Below are 26,735 nucleotides of genomic sequence, written 5' to 3'. Positions count from 1 at the left end.
GGTTGTACCAATAAGACAGACAGGATGTGACTGGGTAGTTGTGTTCGGTTTCTACGCAACCAAAACAAATTACCTCAAACTTAGTGGCTCCACATGACGCCCATGTGTGATCTCATGTTCCGTAGGCCGGAAGTCCAGGCAAGGCTTGGCTGGTTCTCTCCTCAGGCTCTCGCTCACGAGGCTGAAATCAAGTGTCCTTGGCCGGTCCAAAGGCTCAGAGGGAGAATCTGCTTCCAGGCTTATCCAGGTGTTGGCAGAATCCAGTTCCCTGTGGTTGTAGGACTGAGATCCCGCTTTCCCGGATGGTGCTCAGCCAGGGGCCGCCCTCTGCCTTCCATTCCTGTGGCCCCATCCATCTCCCACCCAGCAAGGATGGAGTCCTTCTCACGCTTCCCATCTCCCTGACTTCCTCTTCTATACCAGCCGAGAAAGTTCTCTGCTTTCAGAGGGATGCATGTGACTAGAAGGGGATGCTGTCTCGGCGCGGGGTCAGCTGTACCGTGTGACATAAAACCACCATGGGCATGAGTCCCACCACCCTCGCAGGTTGCAGTACTTGTGTGTGGAACCTGGAGGGTCATTCCTAGAAGCTCTGCCTACCCCCGCAGTAACCTGGCGCCGGCAGGTGAGACAGACGTTTCTCCAGAAGGAAAGGTGAAGTTCAGGGGTCCTTCCCCTGCTCCCCCAGATGGGTGCACTGTCCGCCTCTCAGGAGGGTCCCGCCCATCAGGGGTCCTTCTTCCTCTGCTCACCCAGATGGGTGCACTGTCCGCCTCTCAGGAGGGTCCCGCCCTGCAGGGGGTCCTTCTACCTCCAGCCAGCTGGGTGCTTTGTTCTTTAATGACTTTCTGTGCTCTTAGCAAATCCAGAAGGTGCTGCCTGGCCGTGGAGTGGAAGTTCCCCAGGCTGATTAAACGCGTTTCCCTGGACTGAACTCCGTCCACCGGGGCAGCTGCCAGCAGTCAAGTCGGGGGTAGCAAACTACAGCCCATGGGGCAAATCTAGCCCCGTGCCTATCTTTGTAAAGTGTGCAAGCTATGATTTTTACATTTTTAAATGATTGGAAAAACTCAAAAAAGAATACTGTTTCCTAACGCACAAAAATTTCTTGAAATTCAAACTTTGGTGTCCATAAATAAAGCTTTATTGGAACGCAGCGTGTCCGTTTGTGTCTGTCTCAGCCCTGGCTGCTCTCCCACTGTAGCAGCTGAGCGGAGTAGCTGCGGTGACCATGTGGGCTGCAAAGCCTGAAACCTTTGCTGTCCAGCCCTCCACAGGAAAGTTTGCCAACCCCTGAGTTAAACAGGCGTGTCCTGCGACCGCTCTGCGGGTCATTGGTGGCCGTTTATTCTGCCATTCGGATACTGAGGTATTCTGAGCCAGAGGCTTGGATTAGGGTGTGGGGAGGAATGGCTTTTCTCGACTTCCCCGCCCTGTTCCCCTCCCTGCCCTCTAGGCACCCATTTTCGTGTGACCTCTGTGTGTCTCCTTGTTGGTGTGTGCTCTTGCACAGTGTGTGTTTGTGTCTCCTTTCTGTTTATGTAAATTGTGCTGTATTGTGTGTCCCACTCGGCCACTGGCAGGCTTCACTCAGCGCGGTGTGTTCAGGTGCATTTGCAGTGTGCACATCTGCACGCTGCTTCCCCTCCTGGCGGCCCCCCCGCCCACGCCCAGAGGCGGCCCCAGGCTGCCTGTGCCTCCCCGATGACGCTGATGAGCATCTTCTCATGCCCCCTGCAGGCTGAGGCGAGAACTTCCCCAGAGCACACGCCCCGGGGGGAGTTGCTGGGTCAGAGCGGACCTGGACGTAACTGGGCACGGGGAAGCAGCCGGCTCCAGTGTGTTCTTTGACATAATCAAACTCACCAAATCTTTTTGGCCTTATGATTTTTGCTTTTGAATTTTTATTTGAGCTGCCCCCCACCACTAGGTCAGGAAGCTTTTCCCCTGTATGTTCTTCTGTTTTAATTCTGCCCTTCAGATTTAGTCTTGAATCCACCCTGAGTCCACGCTTTCAGGTGGTGTAGATGGGAGCCCACCTGCGTCTTCTCTGTGTAACGCGGGGTGGCGCTCGTCACTCGTGTGGATGTCGAAGGCCAGTCGCATCCCTCATCCGCGTGCATCCTAGTGTCTGATCTCCAGGCAGATGCCTCCTGTGGGGGCCTGGGACTCTGGCAGGAGCCTCGCTTGTGGTCTGTTTTGTGTTTTTACATACAAGAGTCAAGCTCTACTTCAGATAATCGCAGGCTAAGCAGGCCTGTCACTGCATGAATGTAATAGTGAATTGAACTGGTAGGTTTCAAGTGAGAATTATAGTTCCAGGAAAAATGACTGTGTACTATTTAGCTTTTAATATAACCTTTGGGCCAGCACGGTCCAATAGAACTCGCTGTGATTATGGAAGAGGTCTGCATCCGCGCTACCCGGGATGGAAGCCACAAGCCACAGGCAGCTGCTGAGCACGTGGATGGCTAGTACTGCTGAGGAACTGGATTTTCAGTTTTATTTAATTTTAATTAATTTAAATGTAAGTAGCCACCTGTGGCTAGTGGCTGCCATATTAGACAAGCACAGGTCAGATTAAGAAACTGTCCGACTACCGCTACTGAAACTCAAGCATTTATTTGAGGTTTTTGATGGAAAAAAAAGAAGAGACTAGAGAAGGAAAGGTGGACAAGGAGGATGCTGTGAACAGAGGATGGGAGCTAGCACTTGTTGAGTGCCAGTGCCGGGCACATAGAGCCCTCCTTTAACCCCTCTCGTTCCAGGAGCTGGGGGGCCTTACTCCCATTTCAGAGACAGGGAAGCTGAGTCTCAGGAAGGTGAAGGGACTTGATGAAGGCACCCTCTCTTGAGAGGTGGCCCAGGAGTAAGCCAGGTCCCCCATCCTGTGTGGCCGTGTGAACCCAGAGGCCACATGGAGAGGGGGCAGGATGGTTGCAGGCCAGCCAGACCCTGGCAAATGGGGACCCTGGACACCACCCTTCCCTGGGGACGTGGGCGGGGGCCGCTTGGCTGACCTGGCACCCTCTGAGTCCAAATCCACGAGTCCCACAGTTAGGCGGCCTGGAGCCAGGGCATCTTCACGGGACAAGTATTTCCCTCAGAGACATTCTGGAAGTTGGGGGGGAGGGAGAGTTTGTCTCAGTGACTAAGGGGACAGGATTCCTGATGCTTGGGGGGTCTGCCGGGGATACCAGCCTCCAGGCAGGTCCTGTGCACGCAGAATCGCCCTGCACCCACACAACTGCCAGATGTCCTGCTGGACGTGCGCTCTCTGAAAAACTTGCTTTCACCGTAATTATCTGAGACTAGAATCGAACTCTGCTTTACATATAAACACAATTTTTTTTGAACAGTTTTAATGTACAAAGAATTTTCCAAGAATGCAATGCTGTGTGGGATGAGGAAAGGTTCTATTATTTTTTGTTTGGAATTTTCCAGGAGTTGCTTGTCATTTCAGAACCACATCACAGATAGTGACAACACTTGTGGTGTTTAACCAGCTGGGAAGGAATGCCTTTGTCTACTGGTATCCATTATGCTGTGTCCCAGTGAGTCTCTGTCTGTCTATCTGTGTATCTATCCATCCATCCATCCGTCCAGCTATCCATCCATCCATTCATCTATCCATCCATCTCTCTATCTGAATATATTTTCTTAGCTCTTGTTTCAAATTTCAAATATAGGGAAAGAGTGTCAACAACATTCAATTGAATATTACCTTACCTCTCTTAAATTAAAACTTACCCATTATAAGTAGGTTTAAGCATCTAAAAACTTCACTATGTCTGAGTATTTACATATTGAAATGTATATTATCAAACATCTTTCTCTCTCCTTTAAACAACTGTTAGAGCATTACATTAATTTTTTCAAAGTATATGTAAAGGTAGGATATATTATTTATTCATCTCATTTGGAGTAGCACAGGAACATTCTAAAATATCCATTAATAGGGGCCAGCCCAGTGGCACAGCAGTTAAGTGCACATATTCCACTTCGGTGGCCTGGGGTTCGCCGGTTCGGATCCCAGGTGTGGACATGGCACCGCTTGGCACGCCATGCTGTGGTGGGCGTCCCACATATAAAGTAGAGGAAGATGGGAACAGATGTTAGCTCAGGGCCAGTCTTCCTCAGCAAAAAGAGGAGGATTGGCAGCAGAAGTTAGCTCAGGGCTAATCTTCCTCAAAAAAAAAAAAAAAATCCATTAATAAAAAAGGGTGTCAGTATATTAGAGTGGGCGTCCTCTGCTGAGGGGGCAGAATGAGCGGCTGCGGGATGGGAGAAGAGCTCGGCTCTCAGTGCCCAGAGCTTGCTGTGTGGGAGTCCAAGCACTGGCCAAACTTCAGACTCCCTCCAAGGATCCATGTCATTTTTTGCCATATCTGCAGAGCACCTATTTTATATTTATTATTCAATGAATATTTTCCCTTAAATCACCTCATTCTTTTTACTTAGAGAAATTTATTTAAAAGGGAGTTATATCACAGTCATAAATGTAAAACTAAAATGGTTTGTTGTGCTCATTGTTTTTAGTACATGTTAAAATAAATGCTTAACTGTTTAAAACACACACACCCTGTTCATCTGAGTGCCACCTAAAACCGCCTGGAGCACCAGTGGAGGCCGGAGCAGCACGCATTTAGAAGCACCGTGTCATTTCGTTTCGTCTTCACGGAACCCCAGGGCCTATCGGTGTTTCCTGACGATTGAGTAGTGGGCTGAGATGGAGGCTCAGAGAGGCAGAGGAGGTTGTGGAGGGTCACACCACACAGCCATGGTCCTGTGGGTGGAACCCGGATTTGGCCGCTCCGGGGACCCTTCTCTTTGTGTCCCAGAGTGAGGGAGGGATCTGTCCTTTGACGACCTTGAGGCAGGAGCCAGGAGCTGGCGGGACCGGAGGAAGGGAGGAGCAACATCTGGCCCTCATCAGATTGTGTAAGCCGCTGGGCTGGGGGCCAGATGTGGCCACTGGCCTCCAGCGGAGAAAGACATCAGAGGTTCCCCTGGGGCTGCAGGCGGTGTGCAGATGTGGCCAGCTGGGGGGAACGCCCAGCCGCCCACGAGGACTCAGGCCTGTCCAGAAGAGAGGGTAAGAGAGGACAGTGGGCAGCCGCGGGCCCCACCTTTCCCCAGAACTGCCTGGAGCTGGGAGGGAGGCGCCTCCCCAGTGCCTGCTGAGTGACAGGCTCTCTGCAGGTCACAGAAGCCCCCCAACCCGGTCCCTCCAGGGCCCAAAGGAAAGTGGCCCAGAGGTGTGGCAGGGGGTGGACGCGGGCCCTTCGCCAAGCCTCTTCAGTCCCGGTCCTCTTGGGTCGTGGTTTGGAACGAGTAAACCCTCATACCGCCTAACAGTGCCACCCTCCTTTATAATAGAGAGAGAACAGCCTGGATTCGGAGGCAGACGGAAAACGAGACTTAGGTAGACTTGACTATCCTTGTTACATCGTCATTTTATGTATTTTTCTGGATACTTTCTATTTAAGGCAAGAGATACTGGCTTTTCACTGTACATGATAATGTTTGTACTAAAGGGAATCTGGATTAGTAAACAGTAGGACTCGTGACCAGCAAAGTCTGCCGTTTGGGAAAGTCCACATAATCTCTCACCTCGAGGGCCCCCTCTGGGCAGTGGCCGGCCATTAGCCCCATTCCACAGGGAAAAGCCCACAGGAACCAGGAAGTGAGGGCTGGGACTCGACCCGGGTCTGGTGGCTCCAAAGCCAGTGCTCTCCTCTCTGTCCTTTCTGGAACAATCCAAGAGCAGGTGATGGGAGGAACCTGGGATGCCCACCCAGGCTCGGGGCTCATTCCAGCCTGACCTAACCTTCCTTTTCCTCGCCTGAACTGCTGCCAATTGTGCCATTCATTCATTCCCTCATTCATTCACTCAGCAAATCTTTCCTGGGCCGCGCTGTCCCTGTGTTGAATGCCCTCAAGGAAATCCCAGTCTGGTGAGGGAGACACAGCACAACAGGCCACATGAGACCACATGCGCTCTGGGAGTCCAGGTGAGGGAGAGGTTGAATTCTGACAGGAAGTCACTTTTGCATCGGGAAACGAGGAGGGAAGGCCAGTAGGATTTGCCGGGCAGAACTGGCTGGGGTAAGGGTGCACCCTGCAGGCGGAGGAATCTTTGTGGTCTTGGGCAAGTTACTCCAGCTCTCTGCACCTTAGTTTCCTCATCTGTAAAATGGAGGTAATGGGAATGACTCCTTCTTAGGGTTACTGGGAGGAGCGGATGGGTTTGTTTGCATAAAAGCACTCGGAGCAGTGTCTGGCACAGAGGAAGGCCGTATAGCTGTTGGCTGTAGTTATCATGTGCAAAGGCCCTGAGGGCGGAGTTTAGTGGGTCCGGCTGTGTCACGCCCGGGGCTCTTCACCAGCGATGAGGCTGGAGGACTGGCTGGGTCGGATCTTGGAGGCCCCTCAGTGTTGTGTTAAGGACATTGGAGCTCATTCTGTGGGCCATAGGGAGCCACTGAAGCAGTTTGAAGGAAGACAGACAGGCTCCACGCTGAGCCTCTGCTCCCTTCAGTGGCCAGAGTAGAGTGGAGACTGGAGGGCAGAACTGGAGGCAGGAAGGGGGCGAGGCGCTTCTCCCCACCTGTGGGACCCTCCTGAACAACTTATGTTCTTTCTTCCTGAGGGTCTTTGCTTCATAACTTCAGAGACTGCCTTGTGGAGGGACTGAATACCAGAGCATCTGGACTTTTCTGCTTGGTCATGCGAAGCCACAGAAGGCTTCGGAGCAGGGTCAGACCTGTCTTCCAGAAAATGGCCATGATAGCAACTGCTGATGGCCTGGAGGTGGGAGCGGAGGGTGGAAATGTAACGTGTTGCAGGGCCAGCTCGGTGACCTTGGGGCTGGAGTTTCAAGGAAGCTGGGCCTGCAGGTCAGGAGGGGCCACAGCGCTCCGTCCACCCAGTGAGGCCACCACTGACTCTCTGCCCCGGCCCCACACTGTTCTTTCTCCTCCCCAGAGCCAACCCAGGGAACCCATTCTTATGGGAAACCCTAGTTAAACCACTGGGCCATGTGGTCCAGTCCCAGGACACAATGGCGGTCAGACTTCTAGGCCCAGAAAATTCTAACAAACCCTTTCACAAACCAGGATACCCACTGCTACAGTGACAGATTTGCTGCTAGTCAATCAAGAAACATTGTGCAAACGTGTCCTATTAGATCGAACCATTTTAAATTGCCTTTCGCACGTCAGCAGCAGTAAAAATGAGCAATTCCACATGGTTCAACCTGACACATGCAGATCTCCACTGGCTTCCACCAGCTCTGGGATAAATAAGGGCGAGACTTTCCACAGCCCCAAGGAACAGGAAGTGGGACCACAGGACCAGGTCAGGCGACCCAGGGCCAGATTCCTGCTCTGCCCCAACGACCTCTGTGATTACTCTGAGAGACATCAACCTCCTAAGTTCCGGGTATGAACATTTTCCAAAAGAGCACACGTAAGGCCCAGCCCAGAGTAGGATGCCCAGTCGGGGCCTGTCCCGCCTGTCTCCCACCTTTTCCAGCCCATTCCTGTCTGCTCTGTGAGTTCTCCACGCTGGCCCTGCTGCCCCCATCTGTCCCCAAACATGCCTGCTGCATGTTCCTCCACCCAAGCCTCTTTCATTCTGCTCGGCCACAAGTCCTGCCTCCTCCAGGATGCCTTCCCTGCTCTGCAGACCCAGCGCCCTCCTTGTCTGTGTGGCGGTCTGACCCTGAGTCCACTGGGCATGGCCCTAAAGAGCAATGGGTCGCTCACTCTCCTCCCAAAGGTCTGCTGCGGGCAGGGGCTTCGCTCCTTCCCTCCTCCTCCCTCCTGCCGCCTCGCCCCCCCGCATAGAAGGTGCCAGAAAAGAGCAGGTGCACAGTGGCTCTTTGCCAGGCATTCTCGCTGCAGCGCCCGGGCTGGGCTCTGGGCTGGAACTGAGCGCCGGGGCCGACTCTGAGCCCTCGCATATGACTTCCAGGTGGCCAGACCCAATGGCCACTCTGGCCGAGTGGGAGATGGCACTTTCCACTAGGGGGAGGCAGGGGGAGCCGATGGAAGAAGACAAGGATGCTGGGAGGCATCTGGGAGGCCTGTGGGACATCCAGGTGGAGACACCAAGGCCGCCTTGAAGCTGGGGGAGCTGAGAGGCCAGGGCTGGAGGTGACTTTGGCAGTTGTTGGCGCTGAAAGACACAGCACTGACTGAGCCCCTTCCAGAGTGAATGGACCCAAAGGGAGAGGGCCTCAGGTGGAGGGCATGCCAGCACTTCGGGGCCGGGTTGGGGAGGAGGAAAGGCAACGCAGACTAGGAGGAGTGCCAGGGCGTGCTGAGCCGGCTCCTGGAGGCCTTGGAAGGAAGTTTGGGGGGCGGGGGGTGGGCAGTAATGGAGTGGCCAGCGCTTTCTCCGAGGCCAGGGGCCCGGGCGCTGAGGGACGGCCTTGGACCGGCAGCGTGGCAGTGATGGGTGCCACGTGGACTGCAGTGGCCGTGTAGTGGAGGCGGCTCTTGCGGCACGTTCTGCTGTCGAGTGGACAGAGGAAGGGCTGGTAGCGCGGCCGCAGGCCGGGAGGGGCATTTTTGTTTGTTTTAAGGTGGAGCTACGCAGCACATCTGTGTGGTTGTGCCAGTGGCCCTGCAGACCGATGCGGCAAAGAGGCGCAGTGACAGGCGGGTCAACACCAGTTCCTGGACGGGAGCAGCACCCCCGGACTCCCTGGGGAAGCACGCTTTCTCTGCAGCCACGTTTTGCTTCTGGGAAAATTCCACCCTGCATCCTCATCTATCCCGCTCTCCAAACCCTGCTCTGGGCGGCCCCTCAGCCCGGCCTCCTTGCAGGTGACCTCTAGGCACCTGACGAGCACAGCAGCTGGGCTGGGGCATTCCACAGCCTGCCTTCCGGCTCCCCTCCCGCCGCCTGGCAGGGCCACTCAGGGGCGGCCTCGAGCCGCGGGCCTGGGTTGAAATCCCAGCTCCTCCATTTCCGAGCAATGTGGCTTGAGCAGGTTCCTCCAGCTCTCTGTGCTCCGCCGCCGTGGGGCTGTGGTGAGGAAAACGTCAAAGGCGCTGAGAGCAGGGCCTGGCACCTAGGAAGCCCTCTGGAGAATGGAGTTCTCCTTGTTGTTGATGCCTTGGGGAGTAGGGAGGGTAGAAATCCAGCCTACCCAGGCCACTCTGTGCCAGGAAACTTAAATAAAGGCTCTTCCTCCATCTCATTTTACTTGTTGAAGCCCTTAAATAATTTAGAGGAAAAAAGAAGAAACTTTTCATTTTGGGAAGACTTAGATATTGTCTAGTTCAACTCTGTTCCAACTTCCACCCATTAAAGTCCCTTACCTGCTTGCATACCTCTTCTGCCAGGAAGCTCACTACCTGTAAGGCAGCCCTTTCCATTCTTGGTCAGCAGTCCTTGTGAGAAAGTGTTTCCTCAAAGTGAGCTAAAACTGCCTCCTTTTGACTCTCCAACTCTCATTTTTGCTCCCCACCCTCCCCCCCATCCTGGCCACACACTGCCCTCTGAGGCCATATAAGAGGCTACTCACCACCACCCTTGATTCTTGGAGACAATAACCTTATACCCCTGTGCTTTCTCTTCTTCAGGCTGTGATCTGAACCTCTGGAGTAGAGAGGGACAGTCACCTCCCCAGTTAGACCTTGACTAATATGGCCTAAGTTCTAGTCACACAGTTTCACACTGAAACAAAAATCCCCCCCTGGGGGTTTTCACATTGACTGCTGCCAAGCCACATCCTCATTCTCGGCTTGCACTGGGGGAGCTTGAATTCAAGACTTTATCAGTCAAACTTATTGGCTCATAAGACGCAAACATTTAGTTAGCCCTGGCTTCAGGCAGAGCCTGATCCAGCAATTCGGATAATGTTAATAAGGAGCCAGTTTCTATTGCCCGTCATCTTTAGGCTCTACCTGTAGCCCCCAGCATCTCCAGCCTGTCCCCTGAGAGTCACAAATGGCTATCACAGCTCCCAACGTCATCCTCACACCTCATCAGGCAGGGAGCAAGTGGGTTGGCAAGCGGAGAAAAAGCTTCAGTTTGGCGGAAACGCCAGCAGACAGCGCCTTGTGTCTCACTGGCTGCCTGTGCAGCCCTGGAGCAACCACGGTACCAGGGGTGGGGTTGTGGTGGTCAGCCTGGGCAGGGGCCGCGTGCCACATCCTCCTCTGAGCAGGCGAGCCGCCTGCAGTGGGAGAGGGTGAGCAGGCGAGATAGCTGGAGCTGTCACCCAGGGTAGCGGGTGCTGCACGGCCACAGATGGCCGATGCCCCACCCCAAGCCTCGAGTGCAGCCAGCCCCGCAGATCCCTTCTTGATTGGCTCAGCAGACAGTCCTCTGGATGCTGAGTCTACCGGACCAACCCTGGGCGCCCCCCCCCCCGTCCGGCTTGGCCTCTCCGCGGTGCCTCCTCCTGGTGTTCCAGTCACACTGAAGCCGCTGCTGTGTCTCACGGATGGACATGCCCATGGCCCGCGGAACTGCTGCCAGCGGATGGTTTCCCAGCTCCTCTGCCTGCTTCCACAGGCTGACCATGAGAACCCCGGCAGTGGCCCCCTGCAAGATGGGCCCATGACCCACTGCCAGCTCCCTGTTGGCAGCACTGGGTTCAGAACCAAGGACCTCACTTCATCCCTGTCTGGCCCTCCTGGGTGCTGTGTGGCTTCTCCCCTTACAGTGGATCTGTGTGGGTCTGGGAACTGGCGGGTGACTCCACATAGCGACTCCTGAACTGAGTACAAGGGTCCTTGTTTTCCAACGATGTTTGGTCCTGAGAAAGCCACTAAAGTGGATCCACGTAAAATGGGACCAAAGAGAGTGGCATGTGTGTTTGCAAGGTTTGACTGAGACTTTAACTTGAAAAATAAACCCAAAATGTATTAAAGTGAGTTTATTGTTCTATTTATTTGATAAAACCAGGTGGTATTTTCAACTATTCGTTCTTTCTTTTTAAAAAAATTATGGTAAAATTCATACATAACATGAAATTTACCATTTTAACCACTTTTAAGTGTTCACTTCAGCAGCATTGAGTACACTCACATTGTGCGCAGCCATCGCCACCATCCATCTCCAGAACTTTCATCTTCCCAAACTGCAGCTCTGTCCCCATGAAACACCAACTCCCCACCCCGTCCTCAGCCCCTGGCACCCCCATTCCACCTTCCGTCTCTGTGGATCTGACTGCTCATGAGTGGGATCAGACAGCATTTGTCCTTTTGTGACTGGCTTATTTCACGTAGCATGATGTCTTCAAAGCTCATCCATGTGGTATGTGTCAGAACTTCCGTTTTGGGGCTTGACGATGCTGCGTTGCATGAACTGACCCACTTTGTCTCTCCGTCCGTCTGCCGATGGACGCCTGGGCTGCTTCCACCTTTCGGCTACTGTGAATGGTGTTGCCGTGAACATGGGTGTCACGTATCTGCTTGAGTCCCTGCTTTCAGTTCTTTCGGGTGTGTGCCCAGAAGTGGGGTTGCTGGATCATATGGTAATTCTATGTTTAATTTTTCATTCATTTAAAAAAATAGTCTTCGGGGGCCGCCCGGGAGTGCAGCAGGTAAGTTCACATGTTCCACTTCAGCGGCCCAGGGTTCACCAGTTCAGATCCCGGGTGCAGACTTACACAGCGCTTGGCAAGCCATGCTGTGGTAGGCGTCCCACATATAAAGTAGAGGAAGATGGGCACGGATGTTAGCTCAGGGCCAGTCTTCCTCAAAAAAAAGAAATAAAAAGTAATCTTCATGACTGAAATACAGTGCACTAATTTGTATACATAGGATGATTCAGGGTTTATTATTCCTTTTGGAATATTTTCTCCAACAAAACTATGTGGGAACACAATGGTGCATCCTTAACTTTATGCTTTTTTATTTTTGCAGCTTAATCATGAGGAGGGTCCCTTCTGCAAAAGTATTTGAGACTTTCCTTAGTTTTTCTCAGGGCTCTTCCCAGTCCTGTGAGCCTCTTTGGTGCTCCGGCCGCTCCTCATCCTGGTGATTTTCTCTTCACTTGTAAACTGGTCCAGCTCTGCCACGCCCCCACATCACTGGTTCCGCCTGGGATGCACGCAGCTCTCCAGTATGCCCTTCATCGACATCACAGAAGCTCCCTTTTGTCAAGATGTGCAGGTTCACCTTGCAGTCTGTCTGTCTTGGGTCACGTCTGACAAACAGGGAGAGATCAATAACAGCAGATGCTGAAGAGACGAGTGAGGGGACAGCTGTTGGTGTAAAAGGGTGGGGGGGCACTGAGAACTAGTTTAGTAAGGGGCCGGTTCACGAGTCAGTATTTTCATATTATGATAGACTGTTTTCTTTTTTCCCTGACCTTGTAACTGCAGGGACGTGGAAAATGAATATTCAAAAAGTGAGGAACCTGATTGATAATGATGAAGTAGGTTCTCCAAGCCCGAAGAGGAGAGATGATTCATTTAAAAGCTTTCAGGGACGAGGAATAGAACATGTAATTAAAAGTAACCGAGAGGGGGCAGCCCTGGTGCCCCAGAGGTTAAGTTCGGCTCACTCTGCTGTGGTGGCCTGGGTGTGGTTCCTGGGTGTGGCCCTACACCACCTGTCAGTGGCCATGCTGTGGCGGCGGCTCACATATGCAAAAAAAGAGGAAGATTGGCAACAAATGTTGGCTCAGGGTGAGTCTTCCTCAGCAATAAAAAAAGTAACTGAAAAAATGAAGGCTTTTTTTTTTTTAAGATTGGCCCTGAGCTAACATTTGTTGCCAATCTTCCTCTTTTTTGTTTTTCTTCTCCCCAAAGCCCCCCAGTCCATAGTTGTATATTCTAGCTGTATGTCCCTCTAGTTGTGGCATGTGGGACGCCGCCTCAGCATGGCCTGATGAGTGGTGCCATGTCTGCGCCCAGGATCTGAACCGGTGAAACCCTGGGCCGCTGAAGCAGAGCACGTGAACTTAACCACTCGGCCACAGGGCTGGCCCTGAAGACTTTTTTTTAATCTTACCCATAATAAGTCCAGAGGCAAGTGGCTCCAGAGTAGATAACTCAGCAGCTAAAAGATGTTAGGGCTCTTGTTCAACTACTCTATAATTCTCTCAATCATTTCCTCATGGTCACAAGATGACTACTGCAGCTCCAAACACCATTTCTTCACATGACAATATCCAAAGGCAAGAAGTAAGGGCATTTCCTTTTCTGACCTTTTTTCTTTTTTTTTTTTGGTGAGGAAGATTCACCCTGAGCTAACATCCATTGCCGATCTTCCTTTTTTTTTGCTCTAGGAATATTAGCCCTGAGCTAACATCTGTGCCAGTCTTCCTGTACTTTGTACGTGGGATGCCTCCACAGCGTGGCTGATGAGTGGAGTAGGTCCACGCCTGGGATCTGAACCCATGAACCCAAGCAGCTGAAGCGGAGCACATGGAACTTTAACCACTTGGCCACGGGGCCAGCCCTGGCCTTCTTTTTTCATAAGGGATGAAAATCTGTTTCAGAGGCTCCTCAGCTTTTGCCTTTGGTCCCATTGACTAAAATTGGGTTACGTGTCTGTGCCTCAGCTTCAAGGGCAGCTGGGGGACGAGCATCCAGCACTTGCCCTGGATCGTGGAAGGCTGACTCCACCATGCCGGCCACTGGATAGGGAGCCGGTAGGGTCAGACACAGAGATAACCCAGAGTCCCCTTCAGGCATACCATAGACAGCTTACCTGTGCAGGATCCAGGCGGAACAGGGCGGGCCTGCATCCCACGCTCCCCTGCAAGACGTTGGCCAGGTCCTCTTCTCCCTCTAACATATGTGTTTTGCCCCTGCCCCCAGGTCAGAGGGCACCCAGCTCCCAGCCTCACCACGAGCCAGCCCAGAGCCAGAAGCCAAGAGCAGTGAACCTGAGGACTGTGAGACCAGAGGCTCAGACGCCCCTCCAGAGGGAGCCTGGCAGTCAGAAGGCAGCTCCGAGAGCAGAGCCCTGGACGAAGGTTGGTCCCCGCACGCTCACGCTGGCTAACAGGCTCACAGTCCATCCAGCTGGACCCCTGCCCTGCTCACAGGGTCCTGGCTGCACTGATGCTGCCGTCCAGTTTTCAGACAGAGCCCCATGCCCCCTACCTGCTGTGGCCGGGCTTTCCGGGCCCACAGGGGCCCTTCTCTGTGGGCCTGAGAACACAGGGAGGCAGGTCCCACTCGGTGCAGGGAGAGCCTATCTCCCGTCAGTGGCGTGCAGAGGTGAGCTGGGCGCCCAGCAAGCTGGGGTGGAATAAGCTCCACGTCATCAGAGGGTGTAAGTGGGGGCTGGATGGTCACCCCACAAGAAAACCACAAAGAGGCCCATCATCTTAAAAGCCTGAGCCTGGTGAGTGCGGAGTCAGCAGGAAAGGAGAGAAAAGTGGGCTGAGCCGGTGCCCCAGGGCTCCCCCGGCTCGTGGGCAGGGGCGGCTGGGAGCCATCACTCCCACCCAGAGCCCCTCGCCTGCTGCTGCCTCGGGCACCAGGACCATGTTAATACCTGTGACAGTAATGACACCACACACCCATGTGTGCGTGCACACACACGTATACATATACATGTACATGCATGTACACAAGCACGCATACATATGTGTATACACAGAGACGTGTATACACATGCACATACACATGCTTATACACGCACGCATGCACATGCACACATACAGCATCAGGAAATTCCCAGAACGTAAAACAAATCATCAATATTGGAAACCCACACGATCAGAAAGTCACGGCACAGTCACCTCGACCCTGGTTCTCTTGGGTCGGGGACGCTGTATTGAGACAAAACAGAAGGGCCCTGAGTTGGCCCAGCTGGGAACAGCCAGGAGGCAGAGAGGGGCCCAAATCAGCATACCTGTGCCGGTGTTCCCAGACCTGCCAAGGGGCCGGGTCCCCCAGGAGCCTTTTAAAATACCGATGCCCACACCCACCCCAGATCTGTGTGCCCCTCGGGGGGTTGTTACATGGCTGGGTCAGTCGGGACGTGGTCTCTCTGAGAGTGGCAGGCTGTTCAGCCAGACCTGCCTCCACTTAAAGGAAACTTATTGGTCCACGTAATTAATTAAAAAGTCCAGGTGGGCCTCGGGCCTGCTGAGATGTCCACAGAGCGCCCGCCCCCGCTGCCTGGCCTCCTCTGGGTGGACTGCTTTTGCAGAAGGTGCTCCCCTCATCCGGACAGGACGGCCCCGGAGCTCCAGACCCGCATGCTCCACCTCCCAGGCTGCAGGACTGGAGGCCTTTCTCTCCCTGGAAGTTTGCATCACACTCTGGCCTGACTCTCCTTGGCTCACGCTGGTCCTTGCCCTGCCTGAACCTGTCACGTGGCGGGCAGTCTGTGCTCTGACTGGCCAGGCCAGACTTATATGTCCCCCAAGCTGGGGTGGACTGGAGAGGAGAGGGGAGGGCTCCCCAAGGAGAGTCGGAGCTGCCTCCCGGAGTCGGGGCCTGACACCAGCAGCCAGACACCGGGCAGCCATGACGACGCCCAGGGTTTCTGATGTTCAGTCAGATTGGAGGGCACCAAAAAGACACAGCCCTGTTGGGTCACAGGAAGTCACACACGTGACACTCCTTGCTCCACATCCCCCAGGTGTTAGAGGCATGCAGTTCCCTGAGAGTTGAAAATCCGTTCAACCTGGTGCCCGTGCCCGGCAGAGCCCAGCCCCTGACAGATGGCCTGGCCTCCCTGGCTGGGATTGCCGTGTCCTAAAGTGGAAGTAATGCGCACCTCTGAGGGCACACACAGGCCCTGGCTTGTTGTGTCATCTTAGAAAGCAGAGAAGGAAAAGAGGGCTTCTCTCTCCCAGTGTCCCTATGTGAAATGCCAGGGAGGGGCTCTGATGGGCCAGCGCCACTCCTGGGCCAGGCACAGGCCTCGGTGGCCTCACCTCACAGGGCATGGGGGGAGGCAGCTGCCTGGAGGAGGGGGAGATGGTGTCAGGGCCTCTCCCCTCTGCCCGCCCTGCCCGCACTTCCCCCTGCGGAGGGCTGCCTGGTTCCCCTCCTTTTGTCCCTTGTCCCCACATCCTGTGCTTCTCCAGCAGCGGGTGAGCAGCTCTTCCGCTCCGTGGAAGGCCAGGCCGCCTCTGACGAGGAAGAGGAGGACAAGGAGAAGTGGCAGGAGGAACAGAGGCCACCAGCCGAGGTCAAGATGCTGCTGGCTCACCTCCCCAGCTGCGGGAGTGGGTATGTTGCTGGGGACAGGTGTCCAGTAATGCGGGCTCAGCGAGCTGAGGAGGTAAAAGAAACATTTCTTGGACTCTCAAGGTCTGGTAGCAATGCTCCTTTATTCAGAGAATAGCATGGGGACACGACCCATGGGCCATGAAGGGCTGCAGACATGGGTTGAGAATATGGCTAAATTTAAGGCATAGGTATGTAAGTTATTTCTTTACAAGACAAAGGAAAGATAATGTAAAAAAGTCATTAAAATGGTATCAGTGCAGGTGGGGTCTGGTTATCGGGTGGTCCTATATTTTGGACAGGAATCAGGTCGGATCAGATCAGGTCAGATCAGGTCAGGATGTCCTGTGCTTCCTGGAGGATGATATAGATGGTATGTAGGGCAGGACACCTTGGGCTTCTCTCCCTGGGGCAGCCTGGATCCTCATCATCCAGGACCTGCCGCCGTGGGCCATGGGCTCTCACAAGTTGGCCTGGGAGCCCAGAGCCCACGTGACACCTTCATACAGTGACAGAGCTTGAACTTGGAAGGCCAACCAGGCTGATTCACGTCCAGGCTCAGTCACCTCCCAGCCCCTCTGAGGCTCTGTCCCCTCATCTCTTGGAGGAGGCGACAGGACTGCCCCAGTGTGTGTGAAGATGAAACCAGTTGGTCAGTGAAGACACACTTGGTGGTGGCTTGAATTCCCATTGGTTTTCTCTCACTCCCTTGGCCACTGTGCCAAGACACGCTCCAAAGCTCTCGTGTGGCTCCAGGCGTTTGTGAGGATTTGTGATCAACAATATAAAATGCCTAACGGCGCCTGATCACAGGAGACCCACCATGGGGGCAGTGACCTTTACTATTATATCGTAAAGGGCTGTAGATTTTCCAGAGTTATTGTTATCACCAAACTTTAAAGTCAGTAACAAGCATTTATTAAGCACATACTATGTGCCAGGCAAACTTGGGGGCCCTGGGAAAACGGCAATAAACAAGACAGTGGCCCTCCTCTCCTAGAGCCTCTATTCTCATGATAAATGTGAGGGAAGGAGGTGAAGCAGGGGAATGGGCAGAGGGAGGTGTTGGGAAGGCCTCTCTGAGAAAGAGCTGTTTGAGCAGACACCTGAAGGAAATGAGGGAGTAAGCAATGCAGGTGTTGGAGGAAGAGCATTCCAGGAAGAGGGAAGAGCAAGTGCAAAGGCCCTGAGGCACACTGGAGGGGCAGCCAGGAGGCCACTCTGAGTGGAGCAGAGTGAGTGGAGGTTGTGGGGAGGGTGGTTGGAGAGGTCACAGGGTAGATCAGGTGAGGCCTTTGGCTTTTCCTCTGAGTGAGATAGGGACCCATGGGAGGGTGCTGGGCCGAGGGGTGCCATGGCTTGGCTTAGCTCTCAGGAGGAGACAGACTCAGTGACAATACGTACTCTCTGAGGCTGGAGCAGAATCTGGAAAGCAGCTCCTGCAGTGCCGGCACTCTCCTTTGCTGCAGGTGTGATGACCAGATGGCCAAGGAACTCACGACCTCCTTCGGCCTCTTTGGCAGTACCACCCACGCGAACGCCCTGGGGGAGCTGAAGGCCCACATCGCCATGCTGGTGGAGCAGCTAGGGACCCAGGGCTGCAGCCAGAAGACCCTGGGCTCATCTGGGCAGGAGGTCAGCTGATCCCCAGAGATAAAGGGCTGGAACAATTCTACGGTCTCACAGCTGGAAGGCCCCTGAGGGATCTCAGCCAAGTCCTGTGCCCCATTCACAGATGAGTAAACCAAGACTCGCAGAGGAGACTTAATTACCTTTGATTTAGATTTAATGAAGAATATTTTGGTTGCAAGTTAAAGGATCCATCTCAGACTAGCTTGAGTGCCAAACAGGAAATTATTAGATCATGGAGCTGGGAAGATCACCTTCAGAAGAACAGCTGAGAAGATGAGCTTCAGGCACAGCTGGATCCAGGGACTTGGACTAAATTGTCTCCACCTGTCTGTTCTGTGTTTCTCTGGGTGTGCTGGCCTCACTGCCCCTACTTCAGAGAGGCTTACCTCAAGTGGTAGGGGAAGGGAGGGCAGGACCGCAGACAGCTCTAGGTTCCCATCAGCCCACCTAAGAAACCCCAGGGGGACAATAAAAGCCTCACTCCCAGTCCCTTAAATCTCCGGGAAGAACTCCACTTGGCCCAGGCTCAGTCAAATGCATGTCCCCGGCCAGTTGCAGGTAGGCGGGCAGGTTCAGTGATTGGCAGCTCCATCAGAGTCGGATGAAGTGGAGGAGGGACACTTCCCCTGAGGAAAGTTTGGGTGGGGGGTGGCAGGCAACATCCGCATCGAGGTGTCTCCATTTCCATAGGACACTTAGCATTTTGTTCTCATCTCTCTCCTCCGTGCTCTGCTCCGCAGTACTCCAAGGTGGGATGCCCCTGAAAGTTGGCATTTCACTAGCCCCGGCCCACGGCACTTCTGCAGACTGGTTTGGATATAAGATAGCTCTGTATCTATATACCTGGCATTCTCCGTCCGTGCTGTTTTTCACATGTCTGGGGTCTGGTGCAGTTCCAAAGGGCGTGGGTATCACCCCTTTTCCAAGTAATTTCACAGAAATAGGGGGCAGGGGAGTTTGCAGGCTGTGTTCCCAGGCCCCTTCCAGGCCCTTCTGCAGCGGGCACAGGCGCTGGAGTGGACCCTGAGTGCCCATGGGCACCACGCCCTCAACTGCTTCTGCTTCCCTCTGTCAGTGCCAGGAGCCTCACTCTGTGCTCCCGGCTTTAGAAGGCGGGTGGCCGTGTGACCCCCTGTGGCTGCCCGGCATCCACCCTCTGCTGTCGTGGTAGGAGGGACAGTCTTGATGCCCCTAGCCAGGTGTGGGCAGTGACTCAGGCCGGGCCAGTCAGGCGCCTCTCGTGGGGCTCTCCATCTTGAGGGAGGTAGGGGATGGCTGAAGAGTGTCCTCGGCTGTGGCCCCTGGACAAGAGGCTTGAGAAGTTCCACTGTTCTCAGAACGTGAGAACATAACATAATGTTCTCAGCCCCTGGTGCGGCCCCATTTCTGAGCTTCTCCAGCTGCCAGACCATTCTGGGAATGACCCACTAGCCTGCTAGTGAATTCTTTCTGTTTAAACTAGCCAGATCAGTTTCTATTGTTGGCAACCAAAAAGAAAATATTAAAAAGAAAAGAAAAGAAGGCAGATGGATAGAGAAGAGAAGGGAGAATGGAGTCCCTCGACTAGAAAATAAAACATGCATGTTCTTGTATCAGCCCAACTCTCTGTGGCCTTAGGCCAGGTGTTCAGCCTCTCTGGGCCTTCCTCCCATGGCTGGGGAGACAGGGGGGTTTTATCTGCCCAGTCACCTGACAGGCTGAAGGGGCCAGATGAGATGACCTCTGTGAAAGGGTCAAGGCAGATCATGGGTTCTACCTGGGGATGGTGCCAAAGATACGGGCAGAGGGCGGCAGGGCGGGTGCTGAGCCCCTGTTGGTCCCTGCAGGCAGAGCTGCAGCAGAAGGTGGAAGAGAATGAGCGCTTGAGGCTGGAGCTGCAGATGGTGGAGACGGAGCGAGTGAGGCTGTCCTTGCTGGAGGAGAAGCTGGTGGATGTGCTGCAGCTCCTGCAGAGGCTCCGGGACCTGGTAGGCTCACGGGAGCTGGCACAGCCAGGGCAGGGGGAGGAGCTCCTGGAGGGAGGCCCTGGTCTGTGTCAGGCGCCGTGGGGGGCACGTGTCAGCTCCACTTTCCAGAGGCAGAAATGGAGGCTCAGGGAAGCGCGTCCAGAGGAGGGGTGGGCTCTATAACCCATTTTATGATGCTAATGTAATTTTGATCTCAAAAGCAAAGGAGGATAAATACAAGAAGGGAAAATTATAAGCTAACATCACATTTAAACATGGGTGCAAAAATATTAAATGACATATTAGCAAACCAAACCAGCAGTGTTTAAAGAAATGCAACATGACCAAGTTGGATTTATCCCAGGAATTCAAAGATGATTCAACGTCAAAAAATCTGCTAACATAACACAACACATTGCAGATTAAAGGAGAAAAACAATATATTCATCTCACTGGATATAGAAAAGTCAATAGCAGTCTCCTTTTATTACACAACCCCTCAGCAGATTACGAACAGTAAGGACTTTCCTTTACCAGATAAGGCGTCTCAGGCCAACCACCCCTTGCAAGGCTCACACTTACTGTGAAATGTAAGAAGAAATCCTTCTGAAATAGAATCAAGACGGGCATGCCTGTCCTCTCTGCTTGTGTGCCAACTAGAGGCTTTAGCCAATGCAGTAAGACAAGAAAAAGGAAGAAAGGGCATAAGGATTGGAAAGGAAGAAACGAAGCTGTCCGTAATTATATATCATATTCATGTATGTAGAAAACCCAAGAGAATCCAGAGGCAAATTATTGTAATTCCTGGGCAAGGTTGCTGACAAATTAGAACACAGAGATCAATTGTGTTCCTAAATAGCACCCACAAACCATTAAAAAAAATTTTTCTTTCTCAGAGACATGTAACTTAGCCAGGATTGTATACCCACTGTGAGGTGGAAGTAGGATTTGAACCCAGGTCTTCAGGGTTTGAAGTGGGCTCTTGCCTGCACTTCAGGCTGCCCAGGACACACAGCTTCTGAGGCCCAGACCAACGTGACCGAGAGAGTCACCGAGTGGCAGCCCAGCGCTGGCAGACAGGGGAGGCAGTGGTCCCCAGCACAGCTCCCGGCCATGCAGCCTGGGGGCAAATGCTGGTTCATCCACCTGCCAGCTGGATGGCTTAGGACCAAGTTCTCATTCTTTCTCAGCTTTGCTTTTTTCACAGGTTAAAATGAGCATAATAAAATAGGTTGTTGCAAGGATTAAATGAGCTAATGCGTGAAAATGCTCTTTATTCACGGTCATTTCCCAAGTGCCTACTTGGGCACATAGACGGTGATCCATACATATGTGATCTTTGATGGAGCGGATCCTGCACACTGCTCCACCCACCAAGAGTCTGAGAAGCCCATGAGCAGTGCAGCCAGCCTAGGGGTCGGGGGCGAGGAAGGGATGACTTGGGGGACTCTCAGGAGCCCGTAGGGGCCACCAAGTCCCGCCCACCGATGAGGCCATGACAGCCACAGTCCAGCCCAGCCCTGTCCATTTCTTTTTAAGAACATATCGAAGAGAGCGCTGGGGAAGATGTTGCTGAACACACTGGACGCTTGCAGGGACCCCGCATGTGGTAAGAGAGCTCCCCTATCTTTCAGAGCCTGGAGAGCATCTTGACCCGGCGCCTTCTGTCCTAAGTGTCCTGTCTGCAAAATGCCACCCTCGTTCCTGCGTGACCACCTGCGTAGGGTATAGTCAGGAACAGGCTTCAGAAAGTTACAAGTGCTATTTGACAAGAGCAAGGGAGGAGACACCCAGGGGAGACGCACCGGGCAGCTGGGAGGGCAATTCAGACTTGTTCCCACAGTCACAGGGCTTCCTGTGGGCCAGGCGCTGGGGATGCACCTCACGTGGTTTTAACCCCACGTCCTTAGGACAGCCCAGCGAGGAAGTGCTGTTATGACACCCTTTCCACAGATGAAAAGACTGAGACACGGAGAGGTCAAGTGCTGGCCACACCCGAGGGCTTGCCTCGCTCCCTTAAGCACTAAGCTACAAGGTCCCCATTGCTTAGAGGTCAGGGCAGCCGAATTTCTCGATGAAATCAAGACGAGCTGGGCCGAGTTCCTGCTGAAGAGGCCGCACAGGCTGATGAGGCGACTGACTGGTGATAAACTTTTGCTCGCTGGCCTCCCAGGCATCACCGCACAGGGCTCAGGGATGTCCAGTGCCCAGAATGGTCACTGGCATCAAGGAAGAGGTCAGAAATTGTGTGCCAGAAGGCCCCTTCCCCAGGTTACTCAGTAGGAGAGGGACAGAGAGGGAGATAGCTGGACAGGGCTGGGAGGGCCCCGGGGAGGAGGGAGAGTGGCGCTGCGGGCCAGAGGGAGTCGACTGAGCCGCCCTCCCCACCCACTCTTTCCTTCCAGAGGGGATATGTGGCCCCTTGGCCTTGCTGGACGCCCTGCACCAAGCTTTGGCTGGCTGTGAGCTCTTGCGTAGAGAGCCCTTGGCACCAGCTTCTGCAGCTCCTGTGCTCACCAGCTCCCTCCTCATCTCCTGCTGAGCTTGCTGCCCCAGCCTGTGGGAACCCTGGTCAGCCTGGCCACCGTCAGACCAGCCTCCAGGATCAGCCCGGCCACCATCAGACCAGCCTCCAGGATCAGCCTGGCCACCATCAGACCAGCCTCCAGGATCAGCCTGGCCACCATCAGACCAACCTCCAGGATCAGCCTGGCCACCATCAGACCAGCCTCCAGCATCAGCCTGGCCACCATCAGACCAGCCTCCAGGATCAGCCTGGCCACCATCAGACCAGCCTCCAGCATCAGCCTGGCCACCATCAGACCAACCTCCAGGATCAGCCTGGCCACCATCACATCCTTGGAACCCTGGAGGCCCTGACTCCTTCTGAGGTGGGGCCAAAGCTCAGAGCATCACACTGCAGAGCCTAGCAGCCATCCCTTCCTTGGGCTCCTCCCAGATTTCCTTGCAGCCCCTGCATTCGTGCTGCCAGAGTCCACATTCAAGCCCTGTAGTTGCTGGATCAGCCTGCACCTGCTGCCACCTCCCTGCACTCAGAGCAGAGGTGCCCACTTTCCTGCCCAGCCCAGCCCAGCATCCCTTCCCTAGGCTCCCAGTTTTTCTTCCCTTCTCGGCACTGTCTCCTTCCTCCCACTAGCGTGCCTGCTGCAGAGACTCTGTGCCCAACCTTCAGGTCACACTAGTCCAAGGGGAAAATACCCATGTCCCCAGAAATGTTGAAGACCAGGACTGGGGGAAGTCAAAGCGGGGAGTCATCACTGCAGGCTTCCTGGTGGAGGCTGGCCCTGAACTAGTTCTAGAAGAGAGGTAGGATTTAGATGGGCAGAGAGAGGAAGGAAGGGCATTTAACGTGAGGTAACAGCAAGCACAAAAAGTGTGGTGCCAGAAAAAGCCCCATTTATCTAGTACCCGGATCCCCTCTTTCCTGAGCACATAGTAGGTGCTGGGCCTCATGGAGTCACAGGAAGGAGCAAGACAAGCTGCCTGGCCTCACCTACCTTAAAATCTCATGAGAAAAAAAGATACATTGTCACATAGTGCAGTGTAGGTGAAATCAGTGCTAACTCGAGGTAAGATAGAGTGTCATGAGAGTCCAGCCAGGAGGCATCTGCCTGAGCTGAGGAGGATGGTCACGCTACAGGGAGGAACGGCAGGGGTGAGGGAGGGGCCTGGAGGTAGCAGGGGCAGGTCACAGGGGGCCTCAATGGCAGACCAGGATCGGGACTTGGTCCCGCAGACAATGGGGAGCCGTGGGAGGATTCTGAGCTGCCTCGTGGAGGGTGGGCTGGAGGGGAGTGAAAAAGAGGCAGCTGCAGGACTGTAGGAGCAAGGGGTCACTATGGGACTGGAGGAGCCATGGGAACACAGACGGGGGACCATGGAGAAGGGAGGCTCAAGGGGGTGCCCAGAGGGAGCCCAAGAGCAGTAGGCACGCCAGGGCAGGGGCCACAGGGCGGGCTCGGGACAACGCCTCACCTCATGTCTGGCCTCAGACGCTCAGCAGCTTGGATGGGTGCCCGAGGCACTGGGGAGCCACTACAGGCTCCTAAGCAGGCAGTGCAGGCCCAAAGCCCAGTTTCCCAATGGTTCTTCTGGACATGGAATAAAAGGGACCTAGGCCAGTGGAAATGACAGAGGGACTACCCCACCCCTGGTCCTGTCTGTTTGAGAAGGTCCCCGGGCACTGAGGAGGCTGGTCTGGGCAGAGGGGGCTGCCCCCAGCTTGCTCCTCTCAGCTTAGCCTGAGCCCACCGGGTCCTACTCCCTCAGCTCTGCCTCTAATGACTGCATGACCCAGGCGAGCCCCACGTGTGCCCCCTGCCCAGTAGGAGGGGCTGACTGTTCCATATGTTGATCGTGGTTGTGGTCCCGGGAATCTACACACGTGTTAAAATTCGTAGAACTGGGAGCTGCTCTCAGAAAAGTCAGCCTTACTATGTGCTAATAAAAAAATTACAGGGGCTGGCAGAGACGTTCCCGAGGTGCCCTCAGCTCTGGCTGCCTGATCGGCAGTCAGCAGGCAGAGGGTGCTTGTGGACTACAGCTGCACGAAGCTGTATTTTCAGGAGCTTCCTAATGAAAATCCTCTCTTACCACGGCCCAATAAGCCAACATTCATCATCACACTCATATGCTCATAATCCCACTGGAGGCAAGTTTATGATGTGGACTAGGATTCACAGGTGCCCAGAGAGGCTAGGTGAGCTACCCAGCAACACACAGTAAATTAGCATCCAAGCTTGGAGTGAGGCCTGTTTTCTGAGCCCATGTCTCATGCACTTTCTACCACAGCCAGCTGTCTCTGGCTGGGAAACTCCAGGCTTGATAAGGGTTTGGGGTCTGGATTAGTTATGGTACAGGCCAAACTTGATTAAAGGATCCCAAAATACTTTGGGTCAAACAGCATGGAACTTATTTCTCTCCTGTAACTGTCCAGAGGTGAGTGGTCCTGGTTGGCAGAGCAGCTCCACTCCATATGGTCACCCACAGGCCCAGGTTCCTTCCACTTTGTTGCTCTGCCATTCCCTAGAGTGATGCCATCCTTTGTACGGTGGAAGCCAATTCACCAGCATTGCATCTGCCTTCCAGCTCACAGGAAGGAGGAGAGAGGAAGGGAAGGGTCAGGCACTCTGCTCACATCTCGCCTACTCTCATCCCATTGGCTATACCTAGCTGCAAGGGAGGCTGGGAAATGTAGTCTGTAGCTGGGCAACCATGTGTCCAGCTAATACTAATATTGTTAAAATAAAAAAGGCTTCCAGTTTCCAGTCCAGCATGTGAGGAGCTTGAAAGTCATCACTTTGTCTTAACAGCAAGTAAAAAGCTGAACAAATTGAAAAACCAATGACTCTTCTTGGATCCATCAGAGAAGTGAGGTCAAAGGGCAAACAGCTGCCCTCAAAATTGGAGAGACAGACAGGGGAATACAGAGAATCATGAAAAGATATATGTACTCCCACGTTCACTGCAGCATCATTTACAATAGCCAAGACATGGCTGCAACCCAAGTGTCCATCAATAGATGAGTGGATAAAGATAATGTGGTGTTTATATATATATGCACACAATGTATATACACAAAGGAATATTATTCATGCATTAAAAGAAGGAAATCTTGCCATTTGTGACAAGGATGGACCTTGAGGGCATTATGCTAGGTGAAATAATTCAGAAAGAGAAAGACAAATACCATACGATCTCACTTATACTTGGAATCTAAAAAAAAAACAACCAAGCCCATAGATGCAGAGAACACAGTGGTGGGGCGGGAGAGAAAATGAGTGAAGGGGTCAAAAGGTACAAACTTTCAGTTATAAAATAAGTAAGTCCTGGGGATGTGATGTATGGCATGGCAACTGTAGTTAATAATGCTATATTGTATTGTGTATTTGAAAGTAGTTAAGAGAGTAGATCTGAAAAGTTCTCATAGGAAGAAAAATTCTGTAACTGTGTATGGTAACAGATGTTAACTAGATTTATTGTGGTGCTCATTTCACAATGTATACAAATATCTAATTGTTATGTTGTAGACTTGAAACTAATATAATGTTATATATCAACTGTATCTCAAAAAAAAAAAAAAGAACCTTCGAAAAAGATACATAGAATCACAATTTATCAAAGCAGAAAGCTACCTCTGCAGGAGCCAGCACTAGAACAGAACCCTCTGAACTGTGACTAACGAATTGCCAGAGGCTCATGTGGACAGGTGTGCCAGTCACGCAGTCCAGGGGGCACCAGTCATGGGGGGCCCGCACCTTTGTGAGTTTTCTTTGAGAGCTCTTTGAGGCCCTACCAGGTCCCCACAGTGAGTATAAGAGAAAAGTCTTCTCATGCTTCTGGTAGGGGGTGGGCAGGTAACCATTTTGAAGTATGCCAGAGCATTCTGTTCTTTTTTTTTTTTGGAGGAAGATCAGCCCTGAGCTAACATCTGCTGTCAATCCTCCTCTTTTTGCTGAGGAAGACTGGCCCTGAGCTAACATTTGTGCCCATCCTCCTCTACTTTATATGTGGGATGCCTGCCACAGCATGGCTTGACTAGTGATGGGTAGGTCCACACCCAGGATCCAAACCAATGAACCCTGGGCCACCGAAGTGGATCGTGCAAACTTAACTGCTGCAGCACCAGGCCGGCCCCTCTTCTGTTCTTCTTAATGAAGCCTGCCCTTAAGAGGAAGTAGACTTCAGAGCAAGGAAAATTGTCCGAGATAAAGAGGGGCATTACATAATGATAAACGGGTCGATTCTCCAAGAAGACATAACAATCCTTAGTGAGTATGTGCCTAAAAACAGAGTGTCAGAATACACGAGGCAAAAGCCAACAGAACTGCAAGGAAAAGATGAATCCACTATTCTATCTGGAGACTTCAGCGCCGCTCTAACAGAAGTGGACAGACCCAGCAGGCAGAAAGTCAGCAAGGACGTGGTTGACGCCACAGCCCCACAGTCAACTGGATGTAACGGGCATCTGC

General features: G+C 53.3%; 1 protein-coding gene across 4 annotated transcripts in view; it reads left to right on the top strand.

Moving 5' to 3' along the window:
- The window catches only part of EFCC1 (EF-hand and coiled-coil domain containing 1), a 41,180-nt gene extending 16,516 nt beyond the window's left edge, over positions 1 to 24,664 (top strand). The window contains exons 3-8 of one of the 4 annotated variants that reach the window (XR_011526819.1): positions 13,793 to 13,950; positions 16,027 to 16,168; positions 17,635 to 18,355; positions 19,624 to 19,764; positions 21,283 to 21,352; positions 22,149 to 24,664. Coding sequence is in view for 2 of the 4 variants with exons in the window: in XM_070574623.1 (XP_070430724.1) it covers positions 13,793 to 13,950; positions 16,024 to 16,168; positions 17,635 to 17,800; positions 19,624 to 19,764; positions 21,283 to 21,352; positions 22,149 to 22,285 (817 nt within the window). In the remaining 2 variants the exon portion in view is untranslated. Of the gene's footprint in view, positions 1 to 13,792; positions 13,951 to 16,023; positions 16,169 to 17,634; positions 18,356 to 19,623; positions 19,765 to 21,282; positions 21,353 to 22,148 lie in introns of all 4 variants that reach the window. The other 3 variants (XR_011526818.1, XM_070574624.1, XM_070574623.1) reach the window with 3 other exon arrangements.
- The last annotated feature ends 2,071 nt before the right edge of the window (positions 24,665 to 26,735 follow it).

Source organism: Equus przewalskii, chromosome 15 (assembly GCF_037783145.1).
Source record: "Equus przewalskii isolate Varuska chromosome 15, EquPr2, whole genome shotgun sequence".
In the NCBI taxonomy this organism is placed as follows: domain Eukaryota; kingdom Metazoa; phylum Chordata; class Mammalia; order Perissodactyla; family Equidae; genus Equus; species Equus przewalskii.
The sequence above is the reverse complement of the archived record's forward strand: the minus strand, read 5'-3'. Positions and strand labels throughout refer to the sequence as shown.